Consider the following 11,482-nt stretch of genomic DNA (forward strand, 5'->3'; position numbering starts at 1 on the left):
AATCTAAAAGTTTGTGCCTGAACACAACTTTATACATAAAGTTGTAACAAGATGTGTAATGTAATAGTGAGTACTGATGTTGTTTCATAAATTATCCATGATTTAACCGAAATTATTCATTTCATAATATAACAGAACAAGCATTATCTTGTAAACTATTCATACTTTATAAATATAATGAATACGTTATTATAAATTATCTGAACACTTACCCATAACTCTGCTCCAAGAATGAATACTTGTCCAGCTCCAACCATTACTTCATCAAATAAATGTTTTGCCCACCAATTTATGATCTGAGCATCTGTCTCGCAATTCATCATTAGTAGGTCCAACTGTCTCCCTCTGATCTCACTCATGATTTGATTTGTCCAAACAAGTGTTCTGCATTAGTGTTATTGTTAGTCAATATAGAAATATTAATAAAACTCTTAATATAATATTTGATAAAGCTCACAAAATGTCAATTACAAACACAGTACTTATGATCCAACAACATTAACATTGTTCAACAACATATAACATATAAAATATATATTAAACAGATTACGTGTTTTTTCCTTCTTTGCTAAACTCTTCCAACAGCCCCTTTTCATCATCTTTAACTTGTTTCCATACTTTGCTCTTCTTCCAGTTGCACAGTGGCTCATTATCATCTGATGCTGCTTTCTTCCCTTTAGTATCTTCTTCAGTTTCGACATTCACCACCTCCTTTTTCGACATTGTAGCTTGCTTCTTAGTAACCTTACCTGCAATTAATTTTGGATCTGCCTTTTCAGTATGCTTTCTTGTCCTGGGGGCTTCCTTCACTCTTTTGATAAGAGAATTTTGCTTAGGTGTTTTAACAACATCATCTTGTTTCGATCCTACACCTTTTGATGCTTTTGACTTTGTCCTTGCCTTCTTTACTGACTTTGGTGAAGGCTCTACAAAATCATCATCTTCATCAATTTGTACATCTTTTCCTTTGTAAGATTTTGCAATTTCTGCCACACCAGCAAAGTCACTTGGCTCATTATCATCAATACCAAGGTCAAATGTTGGTGTGCTACTATAAACTCTTTCTTCCACAGCTTGATACTTGACTATTGCTGTGCATGGTACATTTTCATCAAATGCTGTACAATAAAAAACAAAACAGTTAAGATAAATAATGCATATTTTTTGTGTTGTATTGTAACAAGTGATCTAAACAAATCATATTGTTGTTTAAAGTATCTATAATTTAAGTTGTATATATAAATAGATATTGCAATTATGCATACTTTATGCATTGTAATAACCAAATTTCTTATAAAATCAAAAGTTAGAAAGTCTCACCAAAGTTATTGCCACCATCATTGTTATCATCACTATCATGTTGATTACCACCATCATCAACAACAGTTTGCTCGACTTCTCTATCTTCTTCTTTCTCACTACATTCATTCCCACCTTCCATTCCATCTTCTTTTCCTACATCTTCATCATTTTCATCATTACCTTGATCTTCAAATTCCTCCACATTTACTTTTTCTTTCATTTTAAGTTGACCCTTCAACTCAGCATTTTCTTTTTTCAACATCTCTATTTCAACATCTTTAGAGTTGATCAAACTTTTTAGAGATTCAATCATCTCTAGCATATCAATTTTCTGATCATAGGTTAATTCAATATCAACCTTTTCAGTAAAATTGAGCAAACCATGCTCTTCTTCACTATTTTCTTCTTCAACACTAACAATTACCTGCATTTTAGCATAATTTATTCAAAAATTAAAATAAATAATATTTATTTCATGATTTATTCATAATCAGGTAGTATCATGTATCAATGTTTATTATAAATTATGTATACTTTATGATAAATATGAAAAATTGTTACAGAAATCATACCTGATCTTCTTCAAGACCGGCAATATCGCTCTCCATTCCATTACTAAAATCATCAACTGACCACCTCAAGAACCTTGGATATTTTTTTGCATTCAAAGTATTCTTAGGATAAAGTGATGTGTGCATGCATACCCAGAACTATAAAAGAAAAATTAAAAATTCCACATCATTAAACTATTATAAACATAATTATATATAAAGTATGTTATCTTCTGGATAAATTATAACATATATCATGTAAATAATGCATACTTACAGGTAAAAGTAACAGACAACCAGATGCTTTTGTTGGTTCTTCAGCATGTTTGTCAATGGTTTCCATCATGTAAGAGTGTATGGCTCTTGGCCACGACACCCTATTGATAGCCCTTCTCGACATTATGTTCTTATAAATGCTTGGAAGAACAGTGAAACCAGCCAAAGTTGCAAAGAGGAAGTTGGCTGCTAACAACATGATTAGAAGACTCACAAATTCGATAGCTGGTTCCTGGTTTCTAATGCATCTTTGTAGTGCCATTGCAACATAAGCACTTGAAATCCCTTTGTTCTTGTTACTTGACTTTCTTATAGGTTCTTCAAAATATTTCATTAGAAAGGAACACTTGAAGGGATCTTGTTCATGAAACTTTGGGAAAGCATCGTATTCTGCACCCTCCATTGGCATACCAAGCAATAGGGATACATCTTCTGGTTTAAACTCTAACTCAACCCCACCAATAACGAATTTCTTGGTCGATTTTTTGTATCGACACAGAATATCTAGAATTGCATTTATGGGACGAGTATTATAGTTTTCCCTAAGGATGAAACCCTCTGCCATGGAATCAAAAAGCTTTGAGAAAGGTGTTTTTCCAATCTCTTCCTTCATCTCTTCCGTCATGTACTGACGGTGGCTTGTAATCAATTCGATTGGTTTACTCAAGCTGTATCTGAAAGGATTGACAGTCTTACCCTGTGATATTATCTTCTTTTCACCCACTATGTCAACAGTACGACAATTGTTCTCTTTTTCCTTCCCTTTCTTTGTAGTTGAGCTTGCTCCAACCTTTTACATAAATTTGAAACATTTACATGTAAATCCAAAAATTTCATGTAAATTATCTATACTTTACTATAAATTAACTTAATGTAATTGAAATTATTAAGAATTTCTCATAAATCATACCTCTTTAACAGAAAGTGTTTTATTTTTTGTCTTTTTAACAGCTTCACCTTCTAAATTGGCTGAGAGTTCTTTGTTTTTGGATTTTTTTGCAGGAACTACCTCTTCCTCTGCTGCTTTCCTTTTTAATGGACTTCTTCTGAGAGGTGTTGAATCCTTGGTAGCTTTAGGTGTTACTTTTGTCTTCGGTGCCATTGAATTATCCTGCATCCGAAATTAAAATGTTATCATTAGTATAGAACCCTAGAAGATCAATTTACAGTAAATTTCATGAAATTTATACATGATAAGATGAAAATTAGTAACATCATGAAAGCAAACAACTTGATTTCAAATCAAAAACCCTAAAAAACTCACCTAAATTGGTCAAAACAGATAACTAACCCTAGCCCCAAAAATCAAAGAATCAAAAATTTAATGGCAGATATGAAAACGATTCTTCATTATGACATAACAGTATGGGTAATTTATAACACTCAACACAAATTTTAAGTTGTATTACTAAGCTTACAACATCAAAATTAGGATCAGAACGTAAAAAAACCCTAATAATCGAACCCTAAATCTTACCATAACGATGCAACTAACTTCTTTATGATGAAAATCTAACATGCAAAACCGGATTTATAATGGTTTTCACCTGACAGTAACGATGGTTCAAAAAACAAACGACGGATCTAAACGACGAGGGATTTCATCAGTACCTTTTCACCTGAAACGGAAAATCTCAACCGAAATGTTTAAAGATTAAGAAGGAAGATGAAACAGCAAGCTTTTTGGCTTTCGATGATGGCGATTCAGTGGTTGATTTAGGGTTTTTCACCGTTTCGTTTTAGGTAAAAACCCTGATTTACCTAAAATGTTAAAAGAAGAGAGAGAAAGTGGGTAGGTAAAAACGAAAATACCTATTAATAACCCATAAATTACGGATTCTTTCCGTTACAAAATCGCGTTTTTTTGGCAACAATAAGATTTCCGTCTTTACCTGATTAGGGGACACAAAAGTAAATCCTATAGAATTTATAAGGTCTTTTTGTCCATAGAGTAAAAGGACTAAATTTCCATGTTTCACCAAGATTGGACCCTAAACCTTTTTTGATTTTTTTTTTGGTCTATATCCCAACGGAATAATTGAAGATTTCAGTTATTTACATCTAGGGGTAGGCAAATATGAGTTAAATTGGTCTAACGGAACTGAACCACTAAACCAAATGTTATTCTGTCTGAATTAAACTTACTCGATTTAGTTTAATTTACATATACATCAACACGACTTCAAAAAAAATTAACTCGACGACTACTTGAGCCAAACCAAACTAAGCTAAATCTGATCGAGACCTTAGTTGGTGCGCCTTGAGTGAAATCAAAATGATCGGCAACCGGCAGATTCTCACCGCGTTAGATTCACCCATGTACCTTAAACGGTGAACAAAATGGAGAGTTAGGTGGTGAAGTGGTATATTAATAAGATAAGAAGGTAAGGTTAAGAGGAGAGCAAGTACCGATGCCGACCTTCCTCTTCCGACATAATCCCATCTGACATATTTCCTAAACTTCTCACCCTCCCACACCCCATTCCACGCCCACTTTGACTTGTTGACCCACTCCTCCCTATTCCCTCGACATAATTCAAGCATTTGCACGTGCACCCCCACCTATTGTTTTATACACCCCAATTTCATATTCCCTATATTACCCTCCTTTGACCCCAAAAAATTTCTTTTTTTTTTTGTTTTTTTTTTTTTTGGAAAACCAAAACATTTCTTTAATGTTTCATCCATACTCCATGTGGAACCCATGCATAAAATTAGTATGTAATATAATAGGTTCTAAGGAATGATATTTTATTGCAACAAAAAAGAAAATGACATTTTATAATTTTGAACTTTATTTTTTTATTTTTTATTTTGATTAAATCAAAATTCCCTTCATAACTCAATCCAGGACATTACATGGTTGACTTGAGAGATTAACTCATCTCTTCATACATAAGTGAAGTACAAAGCTTCAAATGTAAACTACCTTACGAAGAGAAAGAAGTTGCAAGACATAAACTAAAAGAAAAGACCCTGAAGGTCATAAAATAAGAAGATCATCAAGATCACGAATGAAAAGATTTATACCACAAAATATAATCGAACTAAAACATAAGAAGAAATTATAAATTTATCTTCTTGAGCGAAGATAAATCCGTCTTTCTTTTCTTTTCATCTTCATTTAAAAGTCAAATCGATTTTGTTTTATGATTTCCCTCTATGTTCCTTTTTGTATGACATCTTCGATTTGATGGAATTGAAGAAGAAGAAACCCGTGAAGAACGAATAACCATCATCATAACAACTGCCTCTTTTCACCTTCCCCTAAAAGATGAAGAAAAAATAAAAGAAAACCTATAATAATACTAAAATAGGGAACTCTCCTTCAATTGTGAAGGAGATTCCGGTCCTTCCGCCGAAAAACGATAATTCCGTGTGAAACTCTCTGTGAATGTAGTTTAGATGGAGAGAGAAAATGATTTCCGCCAAAGTCGAAGTAAATATTTTAGTGATCTGGCCCCCCTACAGTTGTAATCCATGCAATCATACTGTCAAATTCGTAGAGTTGTAAAATTCCATGGAGCATTAGTAGTATGGTAGTCATACAATCCTCCCCCTACTAATCTTTTTTTCTTCTCTTCTTTTTCTCTTTCATCTTCTTTATCTTGGTCGTCTCTTATTCTCTTTCGTATCATCATCGTCATGTTATTGTGGGACACAATCCAATCAATTTGTGGTGAGGAATTAGAGAGAGAAAGAACTTTGTTTTAGATAGAGAAAGAGAGTAAAACCATTATGGAAAGAACTTTGATTCCATACCAATCTTGATCTATGATGAAGAGTTAGAGAGAGAAAGAACCTTGGTTCCAAACCCCTAAAAACATAATTAAAAATACTCTGGTACTGGCTTGATATCTTTCAGATTGGTCCAAGCCGAAGCTTTGCTTTGGATTTCAAAAGGGTCGATCCGGAACATTTTATAGTCGGGCACCAATAGATGTTTGGGGTCAAAGGAAATTTAGGGTCTGTTTGATAGGAGACTTTCCCAGAGAAAGTAGAATTTTTTTCTCTAAAATATAAATTTTCCTTGTGTTTGGTTGGCAAATTGATGAAATATATAAGAAGACGAGAATCCGTATTACTGTTGAAAATATCAAAGCTCGTGTGAAGACATTCAGAAATCATTATATTACCGCGAAACATGCAATCGACGCTAGTGGGTTTGCCTTTAACAATGTAACTTTTCGAATTGAGGCAGATGACGATGCATGGAGAGAATACGTAGAGGTATTTATTTTATTTATACTGTCTTAAAAAATTTACAAATAAATTTTGATTTTGTCCTTCACATTGCTTATTGTCAGGCACAACCTAATGCAAAAAATTTGCGTACAAAGAGTTTTCCGTATCAAGAAAAATTAGGAGTCATCGTTGGAACAGAACAAGCCACTGGCAATAGACAAGTGGAGGCTGATGATATTTCTAACGAACTACCTGGTTAGTCAATCATTGAAAATTATCAACTTCTAAAAGTTTTAATCATTTTAATAACACACTAATCATATTTTTGTTATAGGTGAAAATGCTAATATGACGTCCATCAATCCGGATGAAGATGAAGGGCTATGCTCTCCAACTTCCGTTAATCGAGATCAATTTATAGCTCCAAAACGTAGACGACGGTCAGAATCAGATGAAACATCTATTTTACTTGCGCAAGCTGCAAACAAACTTGCCGAAGCAGTTCAAATTTCTTCAGTTCGTGGTGTGGAAGATGCGTTGATGGCCATTCCAAACTTAAGCGAACAAGATATTGAAGATGTTATGTATATGTTCGGAGATAAACCCGAACTTACACGTATATTCCTTGACTTTCCTCAATCGAGAAGAGCATCATGGTTAAAGAGAAAGTTAACCAACGGTTAATCGAGGGTCAATTAGCTGCACCTTTTCGCAAATCGATATACTTTAGTATGACTCAACTTAGCATTAGTATTAGTGATTTAGGAGATTGCATTTTAATAATTTTATGCACTTATTCGCGTATTCGTTTGACTCGGTTTGGTAGTTGTTAAACATTTTGAAAGTATACATTTATGGATAATATGGTTTTATTTTGATGTTTAACAAAATATTTTTCTTGGTAAACCAAACATAGATAAAAGTAAAAAAAGTAAGAAAAATATTTTTTTTCCCTAGCGAACCAAACATTGGAAAATTAAGAAAATTGAGAACTACAAATTTTTCCCTTAATGAACCAAACAATAGAAAATCTGGAAAGTGTTTACGGAGAAAAAAATTCTTAGAGAAAAAATTACTCCGAGAAATTTTTTTCTCTGTTTTCTTTCCTTACCCCAAATTGCTATCAAACACAACCTTAGAGAAAGAAAGTGTTTTACTTTCTATCTCTAAATTATGTCTGACCACATACCCCCGCCGGAATACTGACCAGGTATTGAGCATCACGGTTGTTATAACACTATTAGATGGCAATTAACAACCTTTAGCGAGTCCATGAAGATTAATCGTTAGTATTTAAACTTACTCTTTCCTGAAAGAGGATCACTAACCCATACTTATTTGCCATTTGGAATTTTTATTTTAAGTAACTTTGTAGTTTTCTTACTTATCTTTATTTTTGTTTGGTGGGGGATTTGGAGAAAATAAGAAAATTATTCAGGTTGCAAAATTTTAAAGGGTGAAAAATAAAAAAAGATTACTCAAACACACCCTCCCTTGTTGCCTGCAGAGAGTTGTCGGTCGGCTCTTGATCGACGATGGTCGGCAACAACTCTTTTCCTCTCTCTCCATCTATCTCCTTGCTTTTCTCTCTTTCTTTCTCTAAGTTCTGGTGAAGGGGAGAGGCCCTTCGCCGGAATCCTTCATCTGAAAACTAGACGAAGGTCGTCTGGTTCTTCCAGATATAGACGGAGGTTGCTTCGTCTGGATCTGGAAGAATCAGCTCCAGACGAGTTTCGGACGAAGGTGAGAGTCCCTTCGTCGGGATTTATAAAACACGAACAGAAAAGAGAGAGAGAAGAGAAAAGAAAGAGGGAAGAAAGGAGAGAAGAAGAAATGAATTTGGCGGTGGTCGGCATTAATGGTGGATGTCGCCGGAATAATCGTGGGAGTCGCCGGAATTTTGGTTGAGGAAGAAGAAGTTGAGAGGTTGAAGTGTTTGGAGGAAACAAAATGTTTCAAAAAAATTTTGTTTTCAACCAAAACTTCGTACCTGGATAGTTTTCTTTTTTCCCCAAATCACTCACCAATTTTCCCTCTACGTTTACAAAATTTGTGATTTGATGACTCATTTTCACTAAATGCAAAACAGTTTGAGTTTGACTATTATCTTTGTTTTACCTGAGTGAGATATATCACAAATTAAGTTGTTTCTCTTTCTTTTTTTTACTTGAGTCCCTTTTGCCAAGAGCTTCCACTATAATAACTTCTTCATTAGCTTTTGGACAGTCTCTCTTTCTTTCTTTCTCTTTCTCATCACTCTCTATCTCTATCTCTGTCTGTATGAGCAAGCCGTCTTCAACCGTCATTTCTTTCTCAGAGCTAGCTAGGGCTCCTTAATGGACTGTCAAAAAGAAGCCATCTTAAAAAGTGTGCTTCTCCCTCCACAGAAGAATCAGTACTTCTATTAAAAATCTGCTTCCCTTATTGCTGTCATATACATGTAAGTAACTATCTATTTTGTCTTTGACCAAAAAAAAAGTCTTCATCATAACTTAATTCCTTCACAGAATTGAAAGAGCTAGACTATTTTGTTAGATTAGGTAGTTCTTGAGGTCGGATTAATTTCTACCATTGATCAAGAAGAAGAAGAAGAACCCATTTTGAGAGACATAGGAAATAGGTCAGGGAGAGAGGAAATTAGATCAAAGTCAAGTTGTGGGGAGAGAGAGAGAGAGAGAGAGAGATCATCAATGTGTTAATTAATGGCAGGTTCAGGATCAAACCAAGGTTCTCACTATGTCCACCACATCTTCAGACCATCAGCTGAATCTCATCACCACCACCACCAACAACAACAGCAAAATCAAACAACCCAAAACCCATTTTCTAAAGAATCATCTTCACCTGATCAAGAAGAAGAAAAGCAACATGACCTAGCTGTAGTTGTAACAACAAGCTCTGGCGATGGAACCCCTAACTCCGGTCGACGACCTAGAGGACGACCTGCTGGTTCCAAAAACAAACCTAAACCACCCATATTTGTCACTAGGGATAGCCCTAACTCTCTTCATTCTCATGTTCTTGAAGTTGCTTCTGGTTCTGATATCATAGAAAGTATATCAAATTATGCGAGACGGAGGGGTAGAGGTGTTTGTGTTCTAAGCGGTGGAGGGACGGTCGTAAATGTAACGTTACGACAGCCAACGACACCGGCCGGAAGTGTTGTTACATTACATGGAAGGTTTGAGATACTTCAACTTACTGGCACTGTACTTCCTCCTCCAGCACCACCAGGTTCAGGTGGATTAACTATATTTTTGGCTGGTGGACAAGGGCAAGTTGTAGGAGGAAGTGTAGTACCACCACTAGTGGCGGCAGGGCCTGTAGTGTTGATGGCAGCTTCATTTGCAAACGCAGTTTTCGACCGGTTACCGTTGGAGGAGGAAGATGAGGAATCACCTGCTGTGCAACAGGTTAACCCAACCGCGTCTCAGTCATCGGATATTACTGGTGGTGGTGGTGGTGGTGGAGCTTCTACATATAATTTGGGAGTAAATTATCAGTTTCCACCTGGTGGTGAGGGTTTGGGATGGGGTGGTGGTTCAGCTACTAGGCCTCCTTTTGGATCATGAGTGGGGCTGAAGTTGTTCTTGAAATGTTTTGATTTTAATCTTTCAGCTAATAGGACTTGTTTTGAGTGATTCTTGTATAGAGAGACAAAATTAATGGATCTTCAAAACTGTTTGAGGAAGGTGATGAAGATTTTGAAGTGGAGAAGTACTGTGATTATTATATGAATATCATCATGTGTTCTTTCTACAAATAGATCCCCATCTTAAACCCTAATATATATATATATATATATATATATGAAGTTATGAACAGAAGCAATAGATTTACAGACTTTTCTCAAGGTTAGTAACTCTTCAAATTCATGAAACAATCACAGATTCTCTTCTTCATGAGTAACTTCCACAATTCTAGGGTTTGGTTTAATTTCCATTAATTTTAGTATGGTTTATATTTCCTTTGTTAATTATGTCATTTTTAGGGTTTGATATACATATATCATATTCACTAAAACATAATTAGCTATGGTTTGTGAAACTATACCAAGTTATAATATCAATCAATATGTAGGGCAAAGTTATTCTAGCCTAGAGGATAGTTAAAAGAGATAACTAGTTAGACATTCTTAAAACTAGTTAATTAACCTAATTGAACAATTAGTACTAAAAAATCATGGTGGGAGTAGAAAGTAGCATTTGTTACTTGAGATATGTTGACTAGGCGTTACAGTTCTAATGTCAGTTACTTATTAGCTGAACTGAAAAAAAAAAGAAAAAACTGTTGGGGTGAATTAATAAGACCAACTTTGAAAATTTTGACATCTGTTATAAATTTTGTTGCTTTTAATTAGGGGGGAAAATAGGGTTCCAAAGAGTTCCTAGTTTATGCCAAAAGAAGATGTGAAAACCTCACACTCACTTCCCAAGAAGTTGAAAAACATTGTTGGAATTTTGGAATAATCTTGAAACTAGAAAAAAAATTTAGACCAGAATGCTGGGTTTCTTGTTTGGAAATTTGGGGTTGTCTTTGCCTTTTTATGTCTTTCTTTCTCTTTCATTCGAAGTTAGCACTTCCATTAATTCATGTCTTAATTATGTTTACACCCCAAAATGTGGTTTAGAACTCTTCAAGTGTTATTATCGGTTAAATAAATTAGTGAAGTTGTTTTCCTTTAACAAAATGATAGTGTACCCGACAAAGCAAAGCCAAAATCGGCCAAAAAATGAAGCAGAGGCAGGTTTCTCTTCCTGTATTCCTTTCTTTATTGGTTGGTCGAAATCTAAAGGGTTAGCCTGTAATAATCCCTCAATGTCCGTAGTATGGACTATAAGTGAACACTTAAGCTTAATCACTGTGGAGGATTTTTGGGTGAACTCGTAGAACCTTTGCCAAACAAATCCCCGTACATGTGGGTTTGGATGTGAGATGTCTAAAGCGGAGACAATATCGATAATTGTTAAGGCTTGCAGGCTGGAAAAAGACAAACAAATTTCAAATTTAACAAAATTTTCAAACGTTGGGGATCAAAAGAGTTAATTAATCACATCCTGGAAGCTAAAAGAAAATTAACCCATCACTTATTTTTTTTGGAGGCAACCCCCTACTCTTATCCTTAGTTTTGCACTTTTGAATCATTTACAAACCCTTCTACTGGAAAT

The 11,482-nt window shown here is 34.8% G+C and overlaps 1 protein-coding gene and 1 pseudogene across 2 annotated transcripts; one reads left to right on the plus strand and one right to left on the minus strand.

Moving 5' to 3' along the window:
- Positions 1–422: 422 nt before the first annotated feature.
- On the minus strand, positions 423–3,236 carry LOC147552419 (uncharacterized). The gene is made up of 5 exons (XM_086672395.1): positions 3,040–3,236; positions 2,131–2,919; positions 1,875–2,012; positions 1,321–1,726; positions 423–1,118 (listed from the first exon to the last, which is right to left on the minus strand). The coding sequence occupies exons 1-5, from the start codon at positions 3,229–3,231 to the stop codon at positions 547–549; spliced, it is 2,097 nt and encodes a 698-aa protein (XP_086528521.1). The 5' UTR covers positions 3,232–3,236; the 3' UTR covers positions 423–546.
- Positions 3,237–8,572: 5,336 nt separating this feature from the next.
- Positions 8,573–10,077, plus strand: LOC147552420 (AT-hook motif nuclear-localized protein 16 pseudogene; annotated as a pseudogene). The gene has a single exon (XR_015237578.1). The product of XR_015237578.1 is annotated as an AT-hook motif nuclear-localized protein 16 pseudogene (transcript).
- The last annotated feature ends 1,405 nt before the right edge of the window (positions 10,078–11,482 follow it).

Source organism: Eschscholzia californica, unplaced genomic scaffold (assembly GCF_041429995.1).
Source record: "Eschscholzia californica isolate CP2 unplaced genomic scaffold, dmEscCali1.0.p SCAF_3, whole genome shotgun sequence".
NCBI classification, from domain to species: domain Eukaryota; kingdom Viridiplantae; phylum Streptophyta; class Magnoliopsida; order Ranunculales; family Papaveraceae; genus Eschscholzia; species Eschscholzia californica.